The 27633-nt window shown below is 41.0% G+C and overlaps 1 protein-coding gene across 1 annotated transcript in view; it reads right to left on the bottom strand.

Moving 5' to 3' along the window:
- Nucleotides 1–621: 621 nt before the first annotated feature.
- Fbxl7 (F-box and leucine rich repeat protein 7) overlaps nucleotides 622–27633 on the bottom strand; it is a 377007-nt gene continuing 349995 nt past the window's right edge. The window contains exons 3-4 of the mRNA XM_052743049.1: nucleotides 11484–12095; nucleotides 622–4160 (exon numbers count right to left, since the gene is read on the bottom strand). Coding sequence (XP_052599009.1) covers nucleotides 3424–4160; nucleotides 11484–12095 — 1349 coding nt within the window. The 3' untranslated portion in view covers nucleotides 622–3423. The remainder of the gene's footprint in view (nucleotides 4161–11483; nucleotides 12096–27633) is intronic.

Here is a 27633-nt window from a genome sequence, read left to right as displayed (position 1 = left end):
CCCATATTCTAATACTCTAAGACACTCATGGATGGCAAAACATTAAAGATTCTCTCAACTATTTGAAGTTAGAGTCAGGGCGTATTCAACTCCATGATTATTCATCCATAATTCTGAAATCCATACATTTCTGAAAAATGGAATATTTTAATTATTTACTGTATAAATTGACATGTTAACACCTGACCTGGATTAATACAAGGCTATCTATTATGTTTAATAATATTAATTACATTGCACCATATTCACTGGTACAGAATGCTAATATATTTAATTAAGGATACTGTCTCAGATTCTCTGTGGTATTATAAAATCCATCAAATATAATTTCCTTTAAAATGCAAAGTTATGAATTCAACAATCTCATGGGAAGAGTCTGGATAAGGAACTAAGTCCTGGATCAACCTGTAATGTTTTATTCACTTACCTGCCAATTTAAATCCAAAGTCCTAAGGTCCATGGAGACAACAAAACCTTGGGTCTAACTTTAAAGGGACAATAGCAGCAGTGAGCTGCATGTTGTGACTTTAATATTTATTTATTTATTGCTTGCTTGCTTTTCCATGTCCCTATCCAAACAGCACCCACCTCAGGCAAGATTATTAAAAATGGAACTGAGTCTGATTGCCAACATATTGCTTTATTTCTTGGTGGAAGTAAATTAAGGCTTTCTAGAGTCATACAGCACGCAGTGATTTGAACATTAGAGTTAAAGAGAAACAAACAAACAAACAAAGAACAGCAACAACAAATGAGCATTCAATTTAGCCGAGCCAGGAAGGAAGCCATGTTTTAAAACAGATACATTTCTTAAAGAGGCCCTTTGCTTGGCCTCAAGAAAATCCACCAAGCTGTTCCCAGGAACCTTTGTCACAGATCCATACCCCTACCCTGATGGAGAGCAGAATGGGTGAAGAGGATGGGAAAGGGAGAAACTGGGAAAGAGACATGTTCTGGGCAGCCAGCGAGTGTGAAATGTCCCCTGGGTCTCACATGAAAGACAGTTCAGGTGATGTACTCTCAGTGATGATAGAGTCACTAAAAATGGCTCAGGGAACCACTTTGGATTCCCCTGCCCATTCTGGGGAGTAGTGAACCAAATCATTTGGAATGTTCCAATATCAAGGGTTACAGACAACCCACGGTGACTCTTCAGCTCAAACTTTAAGCAGAGCCCCAAGTCAGGAGGGCAGAGGGAGGGGTTCTATGCTGAAGTCCTTCTATGATTCTAAACTCAATGGCTGTCACTAGGTCCTGTCCCCAGGCTGAACTTTTATTTTCCCTTATGACATCATCTTGCTCACCCATCTGTGCTGATGACGGTGTGAACTGAACAGAGGCTGGGATTTGCAGGATGGATGGCAGAACCTCCTGAAGAGTTGCCAGTTTGTCACTTAACGTCTCCTTCCCAACACAAGACAATAGTACACACCGGAGCCTACAGCTAGAGTGCAGTTGTCGAGCTGCGCATATATAAGCTTGGTCTGGAGCCAATGTCACATGCTTGGCTTGGAGAGGCAGAGGCTCTGGGATCGGAGGACAGACACTTGGAGAAGAAGGTGGGTGAACTGTTTCAACAGTGATGGAGAAGGAAAGTAGCCAGAGAATAAACTGGGGAAAGTACTGGGTTTACTAACAAAAGACAACTGGAGTTCATGAAAAAAAAAAAGTGACAGGATTTCTTCTATCTGATTTTTAAAAATGAAACTAGTAAATTGCTTTCTATTCAGAAGGGAGCATTTGAAAGTCCATCAACTTAAAATTCAAATTTTGAAATGATTTTCATGTTCTGTCCCAGTGCTTTGATGGGTGGACCAGCATCTGGCTTATCAGTGTGCTCCCTCCTCTGTGTGCCTGGCACTTCTGAGGGAACAATATTGAAACACCTGCAAGCCTGTTTTACATTAGTTAGTGGAAAACATGTAGACAGCAGGCAAGGTGGTATTTGTACAATTAGACACTTATAAACTTAACCCCAATGGGCCTCATCTGATGGAGAAATAAATAGATGACAGGAGTCGAGATAAAATGTGAATGACAAAGGACCAAGGTGTCTGTCCCTGCCGGGCTGCAGGACAGATGTGCCTGAAGCATAGCATATGTGTCCCGAGAAGGGTTAGAAACACCTTTAAGGATGTGGGTTCCCTTGGACCTCACTTGTTAATTAAAAATTATAAGGGTCTTTACTTAGATTTGAAAAATGCTCGAAGGTGCAAGCTGACAGGGAGATACAGGCTTCCTGTCATGGTGCACTCTCCTGCCTGCCTGGGCTGGATGTGATGGTGTGAGAGAATGCTACAGCACACGTGCATGGAAGTCGAAGCATCCAACATAGCAGAAGATGTGCAAAAGCCTAGCCCACCAAACAGAGTTTGTGTTGGTTCTCAGAGGAGAGTAAAAGGAGATGCACAGGACCCTATGTGCACCCAGGACCCTATGTATACCCAGGACCCTACGTGCATCCAGGATCCTACGTGCACACAGGACCCTATGTGCATCCAGGACCCCATGTGCACCCAGGACCCCATGTGCACCCAGGACCCTATGTGCACCCAGGATCCCATGTGCACCCCGGACCCTATGTGCACCCGGATCCTGTGTGCACTGACGGTTACCCCACAGTACCTCCTGAAAGCACAGCTCATCCACACAACCAATTCTCTCAGAAGTGCTCTCTGTGTGCTTTACACCAAGTTCTTTATGCAAAACTGTGCTTATCGGCATCACTATTCTCTCAACTCTAAAAGGGGCATGAGGCTCGCCCCCTACCTCTGGCATCTGGTGGTGGGAAGCCGAAGCCCGGAAAGGTGAGGTGTTTTTAGACCAAGGTCACACAGCTAGTTAGTGGCAGAGCTGGGAGAGAAAACATGTCTCCTCTTACGCCGTGTGATTTGCCATAATGCATTCACACAGGGAAGCTCTTCGCACATATAAAGTGTTAACGCTACTTTAACCCCAATTTTGCTTGGTGTGGAATTTAGGAGTGGGGCTTTTGCCCACCAATTAGTTTAAGAGGCAGCTTCAGAGGGCGTATTCTGATGCTTAATGCTGCAGCTGTTGCAGGCTTGGAAGATGAGGGTGTGGAACTTTGGGGGAATGGCTTATGTACAGGAGGGGGAAGGGAAGATGAGGTAAGGTGCGTTTCAGAAGACACAGTGACCAGCCTGCGGAGGTGCATGCATCCTTTGTGAGAGGATATGTCTACAAACAAACCAACCAGAACCAGTTTACCATGGTAGAAATTTGGTTTTCCTCCTTCTTTGACCTCGTTTGCTCATAAGAAATAAAAATAAAAAGCCAGACTCCTAAGAACGTTCACGGAAGAAACAGGGGCTATGAGTGGGTGTGGGTGCTTACGTGGGCTACGTTTACAGAGCATTGGTTCACATTGCTGTGAAAGCATGCCCGATGGAAGCTGTCCCTTCAGAAGAAAGCAGGGTTGGTATGCTCAATGACACAGCGCTTGCAGTGGCGCTTCACAAACCTCAGGGCCTCCACTGAAGCTTCACAGTCCTGGACATTCAGCATCTGCAGGTCAAAGCAGTTGGCGGCCACGATCTGCAGGCCTTGGCCCGTGATGCTCTCGCAGGACTTGAGGCTTAACCTCTTGAGATTGAAGCAGTTCAAAGCCAGGGATTCAAGGCCCGTGTCAGAGACCAGAGGACATTTGCCAATGTCCAGAGACTTAAGTTTTGTGCAGTTCTTGGCCAGGTACTCCACGCCATGGTCCGTGATGCCCTCGCAGCCCCTCGCGTTGAGGTAGCGTAATTTGCTGCAGTACTTAGCCACATAACGAATGCCCACATCCGTGATGCGGCCGCAGTGGGCGATGCTGAGGTACCGCAGGCGGGACTCCAGCTTGGCGATCTCCCGCAGGCCAAAGTCGCTGACAAAGCGGCAGTCACTGACACTCAGCTCCTTGATGGACGTGCAGTAGATCACCAGGTAGCGGAGGCCCTCGTCGGTGAGGCGGACGCAACGGCGCAGATAGAGGTGTGTGAGCTGCGTGCAGTGAGCTGCGATGGTGTGCAAGCCTTCGTCCTCCAGCACGAAGCAGTCCGTCATATCAAGGTATCGGATGGAAATCTGTTTGCCATGCAAGGGGGACAGTTTAATGGAGGCCTCCCGGGTCAAGCTGATGCAAGTAACTTTGGAGCACCCTGCATGAAGACAGAACACATGCTCAGATCAACTTGCCAGAGGGGCGGGAGCTGTAAGTGATTCTTAGCCCTCTCTCTAGCCCAATCCAGGGGTTAACTCTTGTGGGTCTTGACCTCTAAAGAGAACGGTTTTAGGAATGATTTCCTATTTGTTGGGTTATTTGACAATTTTACTGAATTTTGGGCTTAGGGGATTTGCAGACTTTAGAACTGAAAATACCAAGAATAGAATTTGAAACACCAACGAGAGAGAGAGAGAGAGAGAGAGAGAGAGAGAGAGAGAGAGAGAGAGAGAGAGAGAGAGAGAGAGAGAGAGAGAGAGAGACTGCCAGCCACCGCCATGACAAGGAAGATGTAAGGTACCGGTAAGCCACCAGCCACGTGGCAAAGTATTGATTAATAGAAATTGTCTGTGTGTTTATTTTATAAGTGGGCTGTTGGACTGCCAGGGCTTGGTGGGACCCAGAGAGAAAACTCTTTAGCTACAGCAAACCACACTTTATAATTTCTTGGTCATAAAATGGGCACAGGCCCTTGCCTGCAGGGAAGCTGTAATGGAGTGAGACCATGTACCTAATATCTGGCTGTGACCCTACGAGGCTCAGGAAGTCCCTAAAGGTCTGGCAGTGCTCTAGTAGCTTCTTGGTTCAAAGAAATGAAGTGAAAGAGAGGAACAGGGAGAGAGCTCGCTGGAACTTGCTGGGGCAGACCCTGCTGGGTTCCCCGGGCTGAGAGTTGACATTAGTTTGGGACCACTTTTCACTGCTTCAGTCATGAGGCCAAACTTTCTGCATCTCAGTGCTATGGATGAGTGCCTGGCAATCCTATCCTTTAGGAATAGAATGACCCAAAGTGGAGCAAAAGTTAAAATATTTTGAAAATTATAGGATAGTTCTGTCATTATTACTCTACCAAAATCAATGTCTGGGATTTGATTCACCAGGTGCTGATAGGCGATGGCAATGCCATCTAAATCACTGTCCTGACCTGCCTACCTGTCTCCCTCTTTTGCTCTGCCCTCATCCCCTTCAGTGTTTCCATACAGCTGTAATCGGATGCCTAGAAAGGGCACTCAAATCACCTGTGCTCAGAGTCTTTAGATGGTACCTACTGTGTGCCAAGTATAAAATCTGGTCTAGCAGATCATCCAAGGGCTTCCCTTTTCTCTTACCACTGACCCTACTGAGCCCTTGTCATTTCCCAGACATCACCCCTGCCCTGTCTGGTAGCCCCTGTGCCTGTATTATGGAAGGATCTTCCTCAGATAGCTCTAGGAACCACCTTCAACTTTCTTATGTCCCCAAGATAATAGTAATTTCATGAACAATATTTTTTCCTGGACTGCCATGTATAAGCTAGCATCCCTGACTATGTACCCTTTATTTTAAGCATTTTTTTTTATCAGTTGGTAGTGTTGCATGTCTATCTGTTCAGTTATTCATGTGCTGTCTCCTTACTCTGGAATGTAAGCTCCTGAAGGAAAGCACTCAGGTAGGTTGATCACCATACTCCTTGTATTCAGTTTATAGCTGGCACTCAGTAAATGTCTGTTGAATGAATGAATGAGGGAGGGAAGAAATGATTTACAGAGGAACGCCTCCAAAATAGATCAGATGGGAGAACTGAACTTCCAACATTTACATGTCTTCAGACTTTGACCTTAGCTCAAGTAGCTCTACCTTAAAAAAATAGTTGTTTATTTTATAGTTAATAGGAATGACTTTTATTTGTGTTGACTTACGAAGTTTATAAAGTACTGTGAGGAATATTTTTTATCTGATTCTTAATACTTTTATAGACCAGGGTAGTAATGTCCAAGAAGATATTTTTGGATAACTCCAAGACATCATTCTTAATCCCCTAAAACTATGTATAAAATTACATGTATTTATATTACAAGTTTAACTATTATATTACATATAATAATGAAATACTCATTAAATATTACTTTATAAAAACATATATAGCCAACTTCTATTATATAGTCAATACCCATTAATATAAACTATAGAAATTATATTTAGAGTCTCTCCCATTTTACTACATATTTTTTCTCCCTACTCTTATCAGATCCCTGTTGCAGGTGCACAACCAGGCACCTCACTTCAGACACCCCCAGATTTTGGCTAGTCAATGCAATATCCTAAGGCTTGTGAGCGGCACAATGACAATGGTATTGGGGACTTTTCTCCCACCTCCTGGCAGGCTGTCCAGGAAACTCTGATAAGTCATACGTCCTGGAAATAACAGGGTTCCAATGTCATGTGCTCCAAGGCAGGATTTTAAGGCGTGAAGCACATCACCAATCATGGAAAAGAGACGTGGCTCCCCTCTGTGGGGCGACATGGATTTCTGGGAGGTGGTTAACTTTGAGATCCTTTCTTCCAATTTTTTTTGTTTCTTTCTTTGAGATGACTGTAATCCTGCATATTTTGAATTTTTCTTCCGATCTGTGTTGTCTGTGAAGGCATTCTTGTTTTCTTGTATTAAATAATAAATTTTATTCCTCTACTTTTTTTTTTTTTTTTTGGTTTTTCGAGACAGGGTTTCTCTGTGTAGCTTTGTGCCTCTCCTGGAATTCACTTGGTAGCCCAGGCTGGCCTCGAACTCACAGAGATCCGCCTGGCTCTGCCTCCCAAGTGCTGGGATTAAAGGCATGCGCCACCACCGCCCGGCTATTCCTCTATTTTTATTCTAGTTTCCTTTCTACATTCTTAATATCAAGCAAAATCTGTTGTGCACCAGGAAAGACACAATATTTAGGCAAAAGTATATCTGAAAAATAGGGGTTTCAAATTTAAGAAAATATTAGTTTAGTACAGTTTCAGTAAATGATTTCAATATGCTTGTATGGCTTTCTATCAGTAAATTTTAAGGTTATGGCTATCTGTAATTATTATGGAATTGTTGAGTTTGTATTGGAAAGAAAATAAATTTTTTCATGGTTCAGTAATACTAATGGATAGTTTACACATTCCTGTTTTACAGACATGAAAGGACTCTAAGAAATCATTCATTTAAACTTTAATTTTAAAAGATGTGGCATGTACCTTCTGTGCCTTCTACACACAGACTAGAGCAAGTTCCACAACTGTTTGAGGCTTCAATAAGAGGAGGGAGGTAAGGATGAGTATTATGTGGCAGAATTGTGGGTTACACAGGGATCTTCAGTAGATGTGGCATCAAGAGGCACACATGCAGACACTTGTGAATAAGCTTTTTGACATGGCTGTATTTAAGGAGATCATTGAAGAGAAACAACTTGGATACATACACATGAAGTACCCATATTCAAACAAAGGAAGCCAAATTTGAGAGGCCAGAACTCACTTAGTATTTGGAGGAGCAAGGAATGTTCATGGGGTAGATCTTACGGTTTCTGGAAAGCTTTAACAGAAAAATAAAAAAAGATTGGCTAGGGCCAGAACATGGGGGACTGCCCCAAAGTCCAAGATAAAGGGGGTGGATGGGGTGAACATTATTATACCAATGTGAGCAACAGAGGTTAAGTAAGTATTGATTCTAGCCCTCACAAATCTTCTCTGCATCATGACTTACTTTCATTTGGGGTGGGGGGCATCTTCACTTTCTCTAGAATGCAAGGTAGTCCCATCAGTGAATATCAATGACTAACTTTTAAGATTGTTGATAAAAACATTATTGTTGCTGTTTATTGAGCATCTGTTCATGTTTCTCAGTAGAGTGCATGCCATGACCTAACACAATGAACTCAGTCATGCCTCAGCTCCCCTAATTTGAGTCAGGAGGGGATTCTGACTGCTGTTTTACAGCTTCAATGATGCTGCTTGGTATACTAAGCAGTAGAAATTTGAACTCTTTTAAGATGTCCATTTCAGGCTTTGGAACTTCTATTTCCACTTAAATACAAGATACAAAATAAAAATCCCTTGTTTCTGTCCATAAAAAAGCTCATGACTTGAGAGGAAGGGACCTGGAAATACGCAAGTAACAGAATGTAAATTTAATGATGTTTTAGTTTCTTATGTTCATAATGCAGACACCAAGAGGAAATGCTTGGCTCACTAAACATGATGTGTGAAAGACTGTGTTCATGTGAGATTCCACCTGAGAAATGGCAAATCTCTTAAAAGAATTGCTGGGAAGGTTTGGGATAGGAGCAGAAAAGGGACTAGTATGGAAACCATATAGGTAGACATTCATTACTGAATGAAGAAGTATTTTGTGTTTGGCGATCTGCAGGTAGTTTTGTGGAGGAATGGGATTTGAATTTTGGAAGGACAACTCATCTGGGGCCTTACATGAGCTATGGAGAAACATGAGTCTTTCCTGCAAGTCTTAAATGGAGACTAATTGGAGATTTTATATATGAAAGTAAAGACTTACAACTTGAAAAAATTTCTTCCAGAAGTTGAATATGTGGAGTGTGGATTGAAGTGCTGAAAAGAGCAGTTGATGAAGTGCCCTTGTAGGCAGGCAGGTAGGGGAGAGGGCATGAACTCCAGGGACTGGGAAATTAGGTTGGCCTAGATAGGATGCTGCTGATTAGAAAGATAGATTCTGGAGGAAAAAAATGGGTGGTTCTCAGGTGTCCTGTTGGAGACAGTCCCTTTGAACTAACTTTATTTGCAACAATTACATTTTAATTTTCAAAATTAGTTGGTTAATATATCCTAAGTATGTTTAAAATACTAATAAAAGGTAATTTGTAATAATAGCAAGATGCTATATCTTGCTATGGTAATTACCAGTGATTTGGAAATATAATGTTAAACATTAGCCCTTTCTACCTTGCTTAATATAGCACAGGCAATCCCATGTTATCTAGAGCAGTAGTTCCCAACCTTCCTAATGCTGTGACCCTTTAATACAGTTCCTCATGTTGTGGTGACTCCCAACCATAACATTATTTTGTTGTTATTTCATAACTGTAATTTTGCTACTGTTCTGAATTATAATATAAATATTTTATGTCAAGAAGCTATAGAAATATGTATAAACATGAAAATGACATGAAGTAGAGGACAGATAGCAAGACTTAGTAACAGTGAGTCAAGTGGTACAGCAAGCTTACTCAGGCCAGAAAGCTCAATAATCCTGGCCCCAAACAGCTAAAGTGGCTTTAGTCATTTCAGAATTTCAAAAGGCCCTCAAACAACAGAATATAATTACTTGCTTTCTATGAAGAACACCTGGAAACATGCTCTGACAAAGTTGGAGATTCTAAACCAGTCATTTTCTAGTCTGAGAAAACACAAGGAACTGTTTGTGAAGTGGTCAGATGGCAAGAATGGGAAAGAATTTGTCAACTTTATTTCTTTGCTAAAGAGAAAACACACCACGTTGTAGCTCCAAGGGCTAAGCGCATGGTCCCAAATCTCAAGGCTCCATGTTCTCCAGAGTTCCTTGGAGGAAGGATTTAAGAAGGCCTCCTTGTTTCCCGCTTCTGTATGCCAATGGCTGCTCATGACTAATCTAACCCAGTAACGATGGCTTTGTCCTGAAGCCAGCTCAAGCAGAAGAGCAGTAAGCAGCTTTCCAGCCAGGGAAAGAATCTGCAAAAATAATGGGCTATCAGCTGAAATACTTTCAGATGTCGGCTTCTGAAAGGCAGAACAAGCTGGAAGCTGTTTTACCTCCAATTTTTTTTGAAGGGCTTCATCTACCTCAGATTCTTGTAAATCCCAAATCCTATGTATTTGTCCGACACAGTGGGTCTCACCTTTTGACCTTTCCCCCACCATTCCTGAGGTCACAGCTCATCTTCTCGTTTTTTTCTTTTTCAAGACTCTCTGACACAGCTTACACATTTCGGCCTCTGTAATGTTCATCTTTTGACTACACAGCAGATGAGATTTTTAAAAAAGGGGCTGTTATTCAGGCTGGGTCCCCGTCTGGCGCCAAAGTATGACTCTGGGCTTTAATTCTTCCTGCCTAAGAGAGACTTTTAAGTAAAGCAATTATACTGGGATTTCCTTCCATTTTCAAAAGAATGAAAAGTCAGATTCAATGGACCCTGTCCTTGTACTATGTAGCCGAGAAATGCTTTAAAAGAGCTGTAAAATTAACCCAAAGGAGAATGGCGGGGGGAGGGGGGCATCACTTGACCATGATAGACTTCCCTAGTGCTTAGAGAAAGACAAGCCATTGTGAGCACAGCTCCCAGGCCTGCATTTTATTCCCCATGGTGGACTGTCAGGTCAGGACATGGCATGAAGGGACATCGCTGTGGCTTTACCATGGCTCACAAGCTCTACTAACTGATAACAAATACAAAAGGCAGGTTTCTGAATGACCTGTTTAATTAGCTATTTCCTTCTATTTGTCTTAATTAGATTTTTGGTTTCCATTATGTATGGTTGTTCTGGAGTATAAGGTCACATTTAAGGTAGACTGACCCAACCCAACCAAGGTGCCCACAGTTCCTTAAAGAGGCATATGTTCAATGCAGGGGCTACTTCTGGCCTTGAGAGTTATGAGTCCACAGTGAGACCAGTTAGCCTCCCTACTATGCACTGTCCATCTCTGGAGGCTAGCAAGTACATGCTGGGGACTGGAGAGATGACTCAGTGGTTAAGAGCACACACTGCTTTTCCAGATGACCTGAGTTTAGTTTCCAGCACCCATGATGGGCAGCCCACAACTGCCTTTAACTCCAACTCCAGTGGATGCAATGCCCTCTTGTGGACTCTGTGAGCACCTGCACTCTTATGCACATACCTCTACACAGATACACAAATACACACAATTTTAAAAATGTAAAAAGACCCTTGCCCTTCATTACCCCCACTCACGTTTTATGAGCGAGAATTGTTGAGACTAATGTTGGATAAAGCACAGGGACAAATAGTCAAACAAATGGAAACACATGAACTATGAACCAATGGCTGAGGGGTCCCCAACTGGATCAGGCCCTCTGGATAAGGGAGACAGTTGATTAGCTTGATCTGTTTGGGAGGAATCCAGGCAGGGAAACCGGGTCCTGTACTCAGTGCATGAGTTGGCTGCTTGAAGCCTGGGGCTTATACAGGGACACTTGGCTCAGCCTGGGAGGAGGGGACTGGACCTGCCTGGACTAAATCTACCAGGTTAAATTCAATCCTCAGGGGAGTCTTTGCCCTGGAGGAGATGGGAATGGGGAGTGGGCTGGGGGGAAGGCGGGGGGGGGGGGGGGGGGGATGGGACAAGGGAATCCGTGGCTGATATGTAAAATTAAATTAAATTATATAAAAAAGTAAAAAGAAATATTAATAAGAGAAGGGGACCCTCTATCAGCAGCAATGTCTCTACTACTCTGGGTGGTGCATTAAGAACACCAAGGTCTTGAGTTCAGTTTCCATTTACCTGACACATCCAGATGCTCCAGGTTGGGGCAGAGGGACACCACATCAAAGACAGCTTCGTTGGAGATATTGTAACATCCTGAGACTTCCAGGCGCCTCAGTTCTGGGCAGCACTGTGCAATGGTGTAAAGTCCTCGGTCTGTGAGCCTCCGGCAGCCACTGACAATGACAGTCTCCAGCATGAGGCACACATTGGGTGTGTCCTGGCAAAGTCTACGGGTCAGTACTTTCAGGGCACGGTCCACATTGATGGTCTCGCCCGTGAGGCGGATAGTCCTCCAGAGGCGCGGGTCCCAGGCCAGGTTGTACCAGCGGCGGCACACACGTGCACAGCGGCACAGCTGGTTGGTGGGCAGGAAGGAGAAGATCTGCACCATGGAGTGGTCCGGGAGCCGGTCTATGCTGGCTTGCTCTTTCTGGGGTCTGGAGGCCAACCGGATGAGTGGGTGAGTGAGGCGGGTCGGGGGTGGGGAGTGAACCATCGCCACTGTCTCCCCTGTGATGGAGGATGAAGAAGTGGAGGAGCCCCTTCCATTCTGAAATCCTGGCAAAGTTGGCGGACATATCAAGGCTGGGCTGGGCGTGCTCAGTGTCCGCATGCTCAAGTCAGAATCTGGCAAAGGACAGAGAACAAAGTGTTAAGTATGAGGGCTTTTTATAGAACCTTGAGCTGGAAGGAAAAGACAACATGGAGCAAGGGTTACACTCCCTCATGGTCTTCACTCCTTGCCTTCTTCAGAGGCACAGGCAGCAAGTCCCACCCTTCTCTAAAAGCTTCTAACCCTCACGCTCCACAACAGGGTAGGCAAACTGCAACATTCACGTGTTAGGCCTGGACTAACAAGTATTTCATTATAGTGGCTCAGGCCTGCTAAGAGCATGCAAAACTTGTCATAAACAATACAGAGGGAAACAGGCATGGCTGCCACAATCTTGGCTCACATAAACAGACCAGTAAAGAGAACCCCTGTGCAGACCAGGGGCAAAGTCCCTCATTTTCCCATTCTCCCATCTCTCTCAATGCTGATCATGTGAAAGGCACACCTCCAAAGTTGCACTGTTTCCATCTAGGGAATAGGCCTGATTTATTTTCCTAATATATATTGAAGAGGTAGTTGGTTGTACCGTATTTTACAAGTGAGGGGGATGTGTTTTAGAAGGGAGACTAGAGCTTGGGCGTAGAAAGCATCTGCTCCTTTGTACTCACTGGCCCTAGCATGCACTTGGATTCTGATGACCGTTTCCCAGAATAGGAGAACCATCAGACTTTCTGTGATAGGTCAGGCTTCAGTCTTTGAAAGTTCCTTCTTCCTTCTAACTAACTTTATTTCCTTTGCAGTTGAAAGCCCTGTTCTGTTCTTTGAAACCAGAGAGATCACTTCATGAAGACACACATAGCTTCTAAGTTGCTGAGGGATTAAGAATCCTTCTGGGGACTAGAGAGATAGATCATCAGTTAAGAAGATGTACTGCTCATTCAGAGGACCTGAGTTCAGTTCCCCGCACCAATTTTAGGTGGCTCACAATGACTTGTAACCCTAACTCCAGGGGGTCCTGGTACTTCCGTGGGTACCAGCACTCACATGCACAAACCCAGACACAGACACAGACACAGACACATACACATAATTAAAAACAAATCTAAAAGAACAGAATTCTTCAAAGAGAATACTCAGTTTATTTCCCTATGTACAAGAATTTAGTCTCTCTCTCTCCAAATATACCTAGATAGTATATATTTTATATAGACATTATTTGCAAAATAATGAACTCAATATAGTTTATATAAATATGCATTTATAAGTTCATATCCATGCATGTTTATGGTGTGTAGAGATAGAGACACAGAGAAAATTTATTTCTAAAATACAAATTTCTTTAGCTGTAAAAATTAATGATTGGGCTAAATCATGTCTCAGTTATATCCACCTGTCACTATAGGTCTAAAGATTTAAGTCCTTTGCATATTCAGGGACAATGAACAAGAAGTCTTAAGGAAAACTTTAAGCATAAACTCAATTATGGTTCTCAAAACTGCCTCCAACTTACCGTAATACCAACCCACACCATCACATGTTTTCAAGGAATGAGCTCTGATACCAGTATTTCTTTTACAGAGGTGAAGAGCTTACTTTGGACCAGGAAGGAGGGACAATTTCAGGCTCTCAACCCTGATGTTTAAAAAGCTATGAGGCTCTGAAATCTCTCTCTTGCTTGCATAGGTTCCATTCATCTTGAGTAGATGTTTAAGAGTTCCATGCGCAGCACTGTGCAGTAAGGCCCTGAAGCCTAAGACATGCTCTCCCTACCTTTAGTGGAGGGCAGCAGACAACTTCACAACAACAGCCTTTACCTGCTTCACTCATCTTCACTCTCTTACCTCAGCCCTGGGGGATAACAGGAATACCTCCAGATTGTTTAGCACAGATGTGCCTCGAATGATTATTTCAGTTGTTCGCTTTTTCCATCTGCAAGCATACCTGAGTGTTATAGGAATTTATACACTGAAAGAGATGGAAACTTCCCACAACTTGGAGGAATATTCTGGGCTGGAAAAATTGCAAAGCCCTCTGATAGCTCCTCTTGCCATCTCACCTAGAGTTTATCCATAGGAATCCCAGAGTTCTTCATTGTTCACAAATTGTGTGTGTGTGTGTGTGTGTGTGTGTGTGTGTGTGTGTGTGTGTGTGTGTGTTATTTATTCCAAGAAAGCTCATATTTATCTTACCAGGAATACATATCAGGATTTGCCCTGAGTCCTTCTGGCTGACTTTAAAATGAGTAAAGAACCCCCTGCTAGAACTTTTAAAAGTATGTAATTATAATGGAATATATGAGACCTAATAATCACAAAACAAGAAAATGATGGTCTAAGCTTGAGAGATACATACCTAGAACTTGCTATAAAATACTTTTCTTGATATTATCCCATATTAATAGTCACATATTAAACGTAAAAGGTGAATATCTATATGTGTATATGCATTTAAATTGACAAAAACACATTTGATTATAAATAAAATAAGTACACTTGCTAGACAATGTGTCAAACAACCATTTACTGACATTAAATACGGTTTATAGAAACAGATGACTCACAGAACTACCGAGATACCACACTGTGATGCTACACTGCAAAAACAGAATACGGCTTCCACTTCAAACAGGAACCACATATGGCTCAGGTAGCAGCTATCATTTGCACCAGAGAATGCAGAAACAGCATCTCCACTCTTTATACGTACTTTTCCTCTCCTTTGATCCTTTCAACTAAATAGCACTGGTGTTGCTGCTGACTGTTTCAAGGCAGCTTAAAACCAAGGACCTCAGTGCCACGCTTCCAAACGTACACAGAAGAGTAGGGTCAAGGACTTCAATGCCAATCCACCAAACACACTCAAAAGAGTAGGGTCAAGGACTTCAATGCCAATCCACCAAACGCACTCAGAAGAGTAGGGTCAAGAACTTCAATGCCAATCCACCAAACACACTCAGAAGAGTAGGGTCAAGAACTTCAGTGCCAATCCACCAAACACACTCAGAAGAGTAGGGTCAAGAACTTCAGTGCCAATCCACCAAGCATACTCAGAAGAGTAGGGTCAAGGACTTCAGTGCCAATCCACCAAACACGCTCAGAAGAGTAGGGTAGAGTTGAAGCAGCATGACAAAGATAGGAGAAAGCTATAGCCCTCGTCCTGGTCTTCTAACACTGGGATACAAACAAGTAGAAAGACGGCTAACTACAGGTGAACTTAGACTTTGCAGACAAGAACTTATTTTCAGTTCTGAATATCTGATCTTAGTAAAATTCTACCTATTATCCACCTTGAATATCCACTGTAGAAGCCTACAGTTTATTTTAGCAGGGAAGTGGTATGTATTAGACTAAGGGACAATTTAATCACAAATCTAATGGTCATCTTAAGACTGGATAGGCTTTGACATATATCTATATAAAAATTGGTTACCATACTTTATCTTTCTTTGCCCTTCCACCACATCAAGAGGAAGACATTTGTGATTGGTAGGAGTTAACTACACACTGTCAGGGGTGTTTTGCAAGGAGAAAATGGGATTCGTAAAAAATATCAAACTTTTAAATACATGGGACCAAGTGCTTCTTTAAAGTATCCAATTAATTACTACCAGTATCAGCTGCTCTTAAATTCCTGTATATGGGAGTTGGAGAGATGGCTCAGTGGTTAAGAGTACTTGTTCTCTTCCGCAGGATCTGGGTTCAATTCTTATCACCTGCATGGTGGTTCACAACAGTTTGTAACTCCAGTCTCAGGGGATCTGATACACTCTTCTGGCCTTGGCAAGCACCCAACATGCACATACCACACAAACATACATGTAGGCAAAATATCTCCACACACAAAATAATGTAATAAAAATTTTTAGAATTGTCTTATAAGCAAATGATTCTTGATCATGATTTGAAAAAAGGATGCCAGTAAGGGAAACACAGAAACTCCTAAGTGAAGATAACATTTTTTACAACATATTTAAAGCATATTCCAGAGTTTATATAAAGGCTGATGGCTTTTTAAAATCCATCAAGGCTATTGCTCTATCAGCAGGCACTCTTTGAACATATTTTGTTTGTACATAAATAAGTGCATAAATTGGTAATAGAGTCTGTTAAAGGCAAAGTAAATGTACCAAATAACTGACATTTGGGTCCAATATGTATGGCACATATATGATGGTGGCCACATTACACTATGTTAGTATATTGACTGTAGCCATCTTAGTTTGCAAGACTTCTCTATGCTGTTGTCACAGTAGTGAAACTGTTTAATAATGTGTTCCTCAGAATGCAGATGGACTGTTGAGTGGTACATGAGTGACCTTTGCAGTGGGGTAGGTAGACAGAGAAATCTATCAGAGAAAAGCTGATAAAGTCTGCAAAAGGAAAACATCTGGTTAGTATCAAATATCCGAACTGGAAACTGTGGGCGGAGAGAAAGTACAGTGTATAAAGTCACTTGCCATGTAAGTGTGATGACCTGAGTTTGGATACCAAGAAACCATGTGAAGCTGAGCCTAGCAGTACACAGCTATAATGGCAGCACTCCTGTGGTGAGGCAGGAGCGAGAGACAGGAGAGGCCTTGGAAGCTTGCCTGCCAGACAACCTGGTATACACCATGATTGCAAGAGACCTTATTCCCAACATGGTGAAATGCTAAAACTGACACCTAAGTTTTCCCCCTGCCTTCTACACATGCATCATGGTACAAGCATGCCTGCACTCACACACACAAACATGCACACACACATATGCACACACATATGTCATAAGTGCAAACATACTAAAAAAGAGCCAGAGAATATATTGTCAATTATAAATACATAAGACCAGAGGAAAGATAGAAATGAGAATAATTCATGTCTCGTGAAAGCTGAACAGGAGACGAAAGTGAGAAATGACACATTCTTGCAATAAAATGTGGGGTTTTGTATCTGGTTTCCTATTGATACTGGAAGGTAGATATAGTCGAAGGATGGTAAAAATACATTTGTATCTTAAGGAAGATATACAAAATGGATTGCAAGGAATATTCTGGCTAGGGATAACAGGGCAGAGAAAGGCATTTTAATTTTATATATTCAATGTAATAAACTGTTCTGTTGTAGATTCATGTATTACATGGCTATGAGAAGGAGTGTCCATTCATTCAGTGAACGGTTTAACACACACTGTTTCTCATGCCCAGTTGAGGTCCAGCAAGGGAGAGACTGCATCTGACTGGATTATAAACCAAATGTTCCTAGCCAACCTCCTGTCTTTCCCTTACCTCCATTAAAACATCTCCACCACACACTCAGGTGTCTGCAATTTCTAGTAATCCTTTGGGGGAGACAGACAGACAAATAACTATATTGAAGCTATTCCCAAATCCCATAAGAGACAACACAATAAAGGATAGAGAAGTTTGTTTAGGTCTTGAAAAAAAATGGAGCAGAAGTCCAACATGAAGAAGATGAATGTAGAATCTACTAACAGTGAAAAAAATGATGCTAAACAGTATTTTAATAAGCTTTTGTGTTTTTGTCAAAAACTAATGTATATTTTGACACAATAGTGATGCTTAAGTTAAATAAATATAATTGCACTTTGTGATTATAGATACAGTCGTATGTGGAATAAAATAAGAGACTGTAGATTCTTTAAAGAATCCTGGTTTTATTAATTATTTAAATTACTTTCAAGTATATAATTGCTATAGGAAAATGTCCTTTAAATAAATCCTTTAGCTATTTGAATATATAAAGAATATGAAAAAGAATTGCATTTTTTTCTGAGTGAAAATCCTCATGAATTTTTTTCTTCATAGTTTGAAAATTCTGGAAATTTTCCATCCTTAGTAATCACAGTACAGTATCAAAATATTCAAGGCATCTCTTACACACATGCTTGTTAGTTACATACTCTCCTAACTAGCTAGCTGTCTATTTTTGTAGTTTTTATTTTCAAACCACTGCTGTTTATACTCTAGGGATTTTTATTTACATGACTCTGGGCTTTCAACGTCAAAGTTTCCAAGCCCACCCGTGTGTTCCCTCTGATGCCCAAAGTTTTGGTGCAGGAGGCTTTCCATCACAACTCAGCTTTCTCCTCAAGAACTATTGCCATAAAAAGCAACAGTTCCTTTCTTATCTTAAACTCAAGCTTTAAGAAAATAGATCTATAAAACCTAGTTAATGAAAAAAATAAATACACTCTGAGCATATCACTTATCTCTTGGTTTTACTTAAAATATTTTCTTTAAATGTGGTTCAGATCATATAAACAATCTAGAACACATTTAAGGCACTATCTGCTATAAAGAAGAAACTTATACATGGGAGGTTAACCCTGCATTTCATATGGAGGGAGTTAACTTCAGGATTGAAGGGTTTGTGCTGAAACTGCAGAAGGTGGCGCCTGCAGAATCAAGTAAACACCGGTTAAAGACCTGTCCAGAAGAAAGTACCTGCATTGCCAATCACCTGGACCAGCCTCATATGAACATCTCCATAGCAACTGGCTTGTGGCATCTCAATGAAAGTGATGAGACTTTTCTCATGCTAGTGTGTGTAAAACTTATTCTAATGTACAGCTCTTTGTAAATGTTTGACTCAGTTTTCCCAATGCTATGCAGCATCTGACTCATTCTGCTCTTCCAGAAAGGAATATTCACATTGCTATGAAGCATGGAAGTCACAGGCAGTGCTCTGTAACCCATAAATAAAATGGCATGAGTACCCCAAAGGGACCATTCAGGAATGTGATACCCACAGAAAGATCAGAAAGCCTAACAAACACAATCTAATAATAATTCACAGATTCCTTTTGGCTTGATTTTTTTTTGCTCAAATGATGACTTCTAGCACCTACTTTTTCCCCTTCTTCTATGTCCAATGGCAAAGTAGGATGACTTTAAAAATATCCCATAATGGGAAGAATGTCTGCATCATTCCTGAGATATCACCTCACTATTAGAAGCTTCCCCCTTTCATAAGATTTATTAGTTACTTTTCCTTTTGCTGTGATCAAAGAGCTGACAAGAAACAGCCTCAAGGAGGAAGCATTTACTGTGGCTTACAGTTTTAGGGGATACAGTACATCATGGGTGTGTGCAGCTCTGATCCCTCACACCTTCTAGGAGGAAGCACAGTGTGAACAGGAAATGGAGTTGGGCTATAAAACTCCAGTATGCACCCCCCAGTGACTGATTTCCTTTAGAGGTTCCACCTTCTTCTACTTTTCAAAATAGCACTATCACTAGAACTCAAGCATTTCAAACCACAAGGCACACACATAATCTATGATAATTATAAAATCTTTCTAGACTGCTGACTTCCCTCCTTAACAAAAAGAAATCAGGTCCCCAGGTTCAAAGTCTTTGATAGGCAGATACATTTAGCTAGTTTTTATAAAATTTTATTCAATAATTTCTTTTTGTAATTGCTATAGAGCTTTGTCCTCCAGGGAAGACACGGATGTTGTCATTTTGAAATCAGAATAGTTGTGATCATGTCTATGAGACCCTTACAAGATCATTAGCAGATTAGTAGAGATATTCCTCCATCAAAGGTGGGGAGGTCACATGAAGGACAAAAGTGTCATAAACTCAAGAGGTACACGTGGCCAAATACATCCTTGAGGACACAGTTATCAATTGCTGGTGTGCTGTGGGATGTTCTGTATGGCAAATGTGTTGCTGATTAGTCAATAAATAAAACACTGATTGGCCATTGGCTAGGCAGGAAGTGTAGGCGGGACAAGGAGGAGAATAAAGCTGGCAAGTGGAAGGCTGAGTCAGAGAGACACTGCCAGCCACTGCCATGACAAGCAGCATCATGTGAAGATGCCGGTAAGCCACGAGCCATGTGGCAAAGTATAGATTAATGGAAATGGATTAATTTAAGCTGTAAGAACAGTTAGCAAGAAGCCTGCCACGGCCATACAGTTTGTAACCAATATAAGTCTCTGTGTTTAGTTGGTCGGGTCTGAGTGGCTGTGGGACTGGCAGGTGAGAGAGATTTGTCCTGACTGTGGGTAAGGCAGGAAAACTCAAGCTACACTGGTGTATATGTGTGTGTGTGTGTGTGTGTGTGTGTGTGTGTGTGTGTGTGTGTGTGTGTACATGCATGTGCATGCATGGGGTTGGGCATCTTCTTTTGTGTAGCTATCTATGTGTTTGTTTTTCATGATCCTACAAATAACCACTTGCCCATGCTCCTGCAGCGAGCCCAGTTAATCTCATTGGTTCACCAAGCTGGATTTGCACAGAATCGCTTCTTCTGTCTGTGACTGTTGCTGTACTTTGTGAGCAGCTATTTGTTAGTGTTCCTCCGGAAGAAGTCCTGTAATACTTGGTGCTCCAATAAGGATATGACAGAACTAAAGGAGAGTATGGTTGAAGTACCTCTGCTACTGTAGCAACTAAACAAATAAGCCTGAACTGTCTGCTTAAAAAGAAAGTCATGACGAAAAATCTGCAGAGGAAAACCTGCTGGTAAATGTCTCCCCAGGAAAAGTTATACAACAGCCCTTGGTCAGGGAGGCTTGTTTTTGCAGTAGATGACAGCTGCTATACTAACTTATAAGTGGCCAACCTGTTGGGAATAAGTTATTATTGCTATGGCATAGTGATTCAATGTTTTCTTGTTTTCCCCTAAATGAGGGAAAACATACATCTATATCATCTCCTCCCCACATCTAGGCTCAGGGAACAGTGTACAAGAAGGGGCATAAAGAATGCAAGAGCTGGAAGACAGGGTGGAGTATTGTCAAACTCAGTCTTCTAGGCATAACATGGCTGCTGCTGTCATGACATCAGAGTGGTTATGATTACCTGCAATGAGAGCCTCAGAAACTTGAGCTCACTACCACCCCCTTGTGGAAGAGGAGAGAGCATAAGGCACAGGAAGTTTCCCTTATCCCTGATGGTACATAGATGTTGTTGACTATTTTTAGGAAGCATGAGGGGTTCTAGTTCAGTGGTGTGGCTGCCTTTAAATTGCTCACCCTTTTGCAAACAATCCCACATGATATGCTCCTGTAAGTAATCCTATCTAAATTAAGAGCTCCATAAGCCAGGCTTCGGTGGAATCCTTTCTGTCATTTGGGCCCCATCCAAGGTGAAAACATGTTGGTTCACATATTTCAGATAAAAGTAAAGCAGTAATTTTATTCATTAGAATTATTTTTTATTTTTAAAAATCATCACCTATTTATGAAAAGTTATTTAGTTTTCCATATAAGACAATGCAATCTTACATTACTTTAAAATAATAATTTAATTTTATGTAAAAAATCATTAAGTGAATAATGCTAGAAATGGTAGGCAGATATCACAGCCATTAAGAATGTAAATGTCTTAACTTTAGGGGACATTTTTGGTGTGAAAAGATAGTTAAATTGAATTCCCACTTGCTTTCTATCATGTGGAGTTTGTATAACCAGGGAAAGTCACTGAAACTTCATGATCCATAAATTGCTCTTTTGGAAGCTAGCAGCGATTTTACCCACTTCTCCTCAGAGTTAGGAACTTTCCTGAAAGTAACATCATTGTTAGTAGAGATATTAAAAGTCACAGAACCTCTACTGGTCACATCACAGGAAAGGAGTTCTGGGTCCTCCCACTATGGGTTTGTTTTTAGGAACATGCTAGTCTGGATTCCACAGAGAAACTCTTTGGAAATTCCCTCCTCTTTCTTCCATAAACTTTTGCAAGGTCTTTCGTGTGTGGAGGTGGAAGGAGTTAAAACCACAACCTTTGGTTGGAGTACAGTGGCCTTTCTCTTATTTAAGAAAATGTGGTCATTGACTTTGAATTGGGTAAGCTCTTTTCTGTAGTTTATTCAATAAGAGTTGTTTTTCTGTGATATGGTAGATGCTTTTTCGAAAAATTTCCAATGTTTGTGCAACATTATTCTAGGTTGCACTTCTTTCTTCTCAGCAACTATTTCCTGGCCCTTTTCTGTGGTCGACCATATAATTGCCAATGTCCCTAAGAGTTATAGTCCTGTTCTTAGTAGCTGCTCTGCCTCTGGGTAGTTTCTATAGTCTCTCCTCTTGCCCATAAGCACTCAAACTCGGTGTCTAGTTGACATTTCCTCTATGTATCTTTAAAGTATTAAGCACACTTGCCCAAGCACCTGCTTGAGCTGTGTTATCTAATAGGACAGCCATCAGGCACTTGTAGCTATTAAAAATTGAATGTATTACATTTAACCGAAAACTCAGCTCCTTGGGCACAATGGCCACATTTCATGAGTTCAGTAGCCATGTAACTAGTTTGCACATATTTGAAAAATTCTCCTTGAGAGAGTTGCATGAACAATGTTGTGCTGGTCCTTTGATCTCTGTCCACTGGCTATTTGATCTAGTTACAGTACATGTACAGGGGTGAACTCAACAATATCATTGGAAAAAACATCGTCCTATGCCTACATTCTGTATTGTTACTCATGACATCACAGCTCATCTGCTTCCCAAGCTAAAACCTTGGGAATGCCCTTGAATCCTCTCTCACTCTCTCCCGCTGGCATCAGATCTGATGCCAAGTCTGTAAGTTTAAATGTCTATGGATCTCAGTTCTCCTTTCATTCTCTCTACCCTTCCACATCAGTTCAAGTTTTCCTTTCTCACAGCTTCAATAATGTGTGAAGTGATGCACCTGATCCTTGTCCTTCCCCCAACATTTCTCTAATAGAGCCTCCACTCTACATTTAGACTTAACTTTCTAAAACACAGGCTTATTTTCCAGTACTCAAATCATAAATGGATTATTCTTTCTGTTACAGGTTAAATTGTGTTGCCTTTACACAGTTAAGACATGTTGAAGTCTTAACCCTGGTGTTGGTGAATGAGACCGTATCAGCAACAGGAAACACAGCTTTTTCCGCACTGCTATTGTTGAATACCTACACTATGTAGGCATTCAGTAATACTAGATACTACTCAAGAAAGACAGTCAAGTTTTCATAGTGCGTATGGTGCCCTTCCACAAAGTTCCCATCTCTAAGCACATGCTGATGTTCTCCAAGCCAAGGCCTGTTTCCCCAAATTAACTGTTAAGTTCTCAGCTACAACTCAGATCTCTAATGCTACACTATGTGAGATAGTCTGTTGAACTTTCCAAGTGGAATAACCTAGCTACTTTTAATGTTTCCCTTGAGCTCAAACATAAATTTATATTCCATCCTGTTCCTCTTCACATGGTGTCTCTCCTGTGAGGTACAATGAGTATGTAGCATCAGGAGTTGTCTTTTTCATCTCTAAGCCATTCAGTCTTGCCTGTATTCAATCATCCAGAAGTTGTTCAACTAACAAGTTAAAGAAAATGTGCTTCACTTGCCCTAAAACAAATCCCTCGCAGTTTCCCACTGGTTGCAGTTGGAAATATTGACAGGGACTAACAGCAGAAACTAGATGCTTTAGATGGGAGAAGCTGGCACACTCCTGGGATTCATTAACATTTCATTTGCAGACTTTTTGTCTTTGCTTCTTCACTTAATTTAGGCTGAGGTAGCACACACACTTAGTTTAATACTATTAGTATGCTCAGAAGTTATCTCACTCAGGACTCACCACAGAGTATCAGAGTCAAAATGCTTACTGATTCTTTTTCTTCCTTATATCTTTCAGTTCTTACCATATTGACACTTACTTCTCACAAAAACAATGTACAAAAACTCACAAAAATTACAAATAGTGTGATACTTTTGCATTGGGGTAGAGCTAGCTTTAAGGTCCATTCTCTAGTTGTTCAGTTAACCTAAGGTGGAATGGGAGCTTCTGTTTTCTTTCTCAAACTGATTCATGTATCAAGAGCAGCAATCAGAACTGACTTCTCCTTGATAGTGGGAGAGACAGCATTTTTCTATTCCCTGTCCTCCAGAGCTTACAGAAAGCTTTGCAAAGCTTGCTAAAGGAGGCAGCACTTGTCTAGATAAGAGAATCAGCACAAAGACTCATGCAAAGGTGTAGCACTCTAATTTTCAACCTTCAAGTTGTACCGTGTAAGCCAGCTTTGTTTGCCATCTTTGATTGCTAGGCAATGTTCTGCTCTCACTTCCCCTATGAAGAGTTGCAGACACCCCATGGTCATGTCCTTTAAAGTGCAATGGGTAGACCGTATTGAATTTACCTGGCAGAAAAAAGATGCTTCCAATTTTTCAGTTCACAGCAGAAAACAAAAGCATCTTGGGAAGCAAGAGTAATACCCACATTTAACTTTGGAGAAAGAAAAAAGATAAACTGTCACTCAACTTATGACCATGTAAAAGATCAATTAATTCATGAGAACATGTCCAAGTACCAGGAAATTCCTTATTTTTCTTAGTAATCTGGAAAGGTGCTCTCTGTTGCTGCAATTCTGTACAATTCTTTTTACAGTTAAGTTTTTATAGAAAGCATTTATTACATACAAATCATTGTTCTATATGTAATATAAATATAAACACATATGCTCACTATTCATATGAATTTTTTGAATGCTTGACCCAATCAAATAAAAAAAGTTTATTTCTTCTATATTATCAAACAAAGAAAGGAATAAGAAAAACAGTACTTAAGTACTGTTTTATCTCCCAGCTGTGCATCTCTCCGTAGCTTTGTGGATGTTGGCTGTGGTGGGAGAGGGCTGCATCTTATACTGACTCAGGATACACTTTACACAGGCAGTTCCATGGGCTGAATGCAGCTAAATTTATGACTGCTTTCAGACAGATCTCAGAGTACTAGCTAGGCTGGGCTTTCCCTAAGAATGGAGTCAGAAATAACCATTTGTTATAAAGAAGGAAGGAACACAGTCACAGGGAGCAATGCAGCCAATGTAAAATCACTACTGTGTGCTTTGCAGGCACAAGAAGATGGTGGACACAGGGCTCTTTCTTCTTTGGAAAATTCCATAGGACCTGGAGTGGTGAGTTCCTGGAGTGGAGTTTATGGATTCTAGTTAAACACAGTTTCCGTCCCTACTCTCATTAAGTATTGAAGGATGCAGTTGAATTCCTTGGGAATTTGCATTCTAAAATGTATATTAACTCGGAAAATAAGCTTGTGTAATTTGCAGTAAAACAGACAATCACATCCTGATTAAAATTAGTTAAGAATTAAAATCCAATTATTTTACATGCACATGTGAATACTGAGTGCCTTGTGCCAGGTATACTTCAAAGTCCCTTTGATGTAGGAGACTTATAAAGGCCCAGATCTCAGGCAGAAGGGTGGAAATTCTCATGTAATTCAGATATATTACATATCCAAATTTTATATCTATCTATCTATCTATCTATTTTTTATATCATTTTAACTTCACAAGGAAGATTGCTGTGGGATGGTCTGTATGTCAAATGTGTTGCTGATTGGTCAATGAATAAATCACTGATTGGTCAGTGGCCAGGCAGGAAGTATAGGCGGGACTAAGAGAGAGGAGAATTGAGAGAACAGGAAGCTGGGTGAGGGAGACACTGCCAGCCGCCATCAGGACAAGGAAGATGTAAAGTACCGGTAAGCCATAAGCCACGTGGCAAGGTATAGATTAATAGAAATGGATTAATTTAAGCTGTAAGAACAGTTAGCAAGAAGCCTGCCACGGCCATACAGTTTGAAACCAATATAAGTCTCTGTGTTTACTTGGTCGGGTCTGAGCAGTTGTGGGACTGTCGGGTGGCAGAGATTTATCCTGACTGTGGGCCAGGCAGGAAAACTCTAGCTACAGAAGATAGTTATAAGTAAATAAGTTATGGCTTATTATTTTTAAAACCCACAATAACAAGAAGAGACTTTTTACTCTTCCAGAATTATTAAGCTCAATAGATTGGATATTCATGCCCTCCCAAAATGTTCAAACCTAATGAGCTATTTGAACATTTGTTCAAACCCAAATGATAGTATTTAGAGATAAGGTCTTTGGGAGAGTAGAGTCATTGTATATGAAGATATTGCTCTTCTAAGAGAGATTTCAGTGGGCACTACTGCTCCCTTCCATCTTGTGAAGACATGTGAGAAGACAGATATCCCCGAACAGCGTGTCTTCACTAGAATCTGAAGACTTTTGATCAAGGACTTCTTATCCACTAGATCTCTGAGTACTGATGTGTGCTATACATAAATTTCTGAATCTGTGGTATCTTTGTTACAGCAGCATGAGTAGACTGATACATTCAGCTATGGTGGTAGAGAGTACAGTACTTAGAATTGGAGTAAACACTGAAGAATGTAATCCTGGAGTGGTCACTAGGGAATCTACTTTTTATTAATTAATTAATTTATTTATTTATTTAAAATTCTCTAGTGCTAGGTAGTTGGCTCATATTTCAGTATCAGTCACAATTTTCCTCTTTTTGAGTAGGTCTTAAGTTCAATTAGAGAAATTAGAGAACTGTTTGTTGCATCAAGGTATGTGTACCACTACTAAAGTCCTGGCTCTTGAAGGGGAACAAACCACAACCCCGACTTTACTAAACCAGCATAATCCCTAACTTTATGTCCTAAATATTGGTCCTTATACCCATGGATAAGTGTAGTCTTCACCCCTCATCAAAGAAACTTCTCTTTGCAACAGACAGAGATCACTACAGAAAACTATAATCAATAAAAATTCTGAGTTGTCAAGCCTAGTCCCAATGGATACATTCACAACACAACTCCTAAATCTAAGGGAACACTGAGGAAGAGAAAGCAGAAAGACTATAAATGCCAGAGGAAGAGGAAGTTTGCTGGGAGGTTGTGTCTCCTAGAAATGTCAGAAGTGACACCTATGAAGGCTCACCAACATGCCTACCTAAGCATGATCTGAACAAGGATGACACCAACAGCCATGCTAACATTGGAGGAGGAAAGTTCACGAAGCTTCAAGCCTGGAAAAAGAACCACAGGCAACTAAGGAAAGGTTAAAGCAGGAGAAACAGTCTCCCCCAGGGAAGAGCTCACCCACTGTTTATCCAAAATCAAATGGTCAGTCCCGAAAACATGCACATAAAAGTAACATACAGATTGAGCAGGTTGTATTCACGTATTTTTGAATACATATCATATTATATATCAATATATTTCAGGAACACACACACACACACACACACACACACACACACACACACACACACACACTCACACACAAATTAAAGAGGCCACGAATCTGAAAGAGAGACAGAGTATATGGAAGGGTTTGGAGAAAGTAAAAGGGAGGAAGAAATGGTGCAGTTATAATCTCAAAAAAATAAAAATAATTAAAAACAAAGAAAAATTCTCTATATGTGTCCTGGAAACTAAATAAGTTTCTAGTTATTATTTTTCTGAAGAATTTGTTTTTCAATAATAAAGAGTTTTCTACTCCTAAAGATTCCTATTTCTAGTTAGAGTTGTCACAAGTTATTCATCAAATTTATCTTCAGACTATGAAGTAAAATTGGCTTTAAGAAAATTGGAGCTCTTATAGATCAGGCCAACAGGTCCCTGTGCTTATAAATATCAGCAGAAGTTACAGTAAGTTTTCTTTATCCTCAAATCAAATTCTTTCAATTTTAGCTGATCAATACGACCTGAGACTTCAGTGTTATTCTTTCATTTATTTTTACTGGAAATATGCACAGAGTACCTCAGCGTCCACTCTGAGGATCCTAGAGTTTTTTCTAGGCAATTTGTTGT

Source organism: Peromyscus californicus, unplaced genomic scaffold (genome assembly GCF_007827085.1).
Source record: "Peromyscus californicus insignis strain IS unplaced genomic scaffold, ASM782708v3 Scaffold_18__1_contigs__length_77618521, whole genome shotgun sequence".
In the NCBI taxonomy this organism is placed as follows: domain Eukaryota; kingdom Metazoa; phylum Chordata; class Mammalia; order Rodentia; family Cricetidae; genus Peromyscus; species Peromyscus californicus.
The sequence above is the reverse complement of the archived record's forward strand: the minus strand, read 5'-3'. Positions and strand labels throughout refer to the sequence as shown.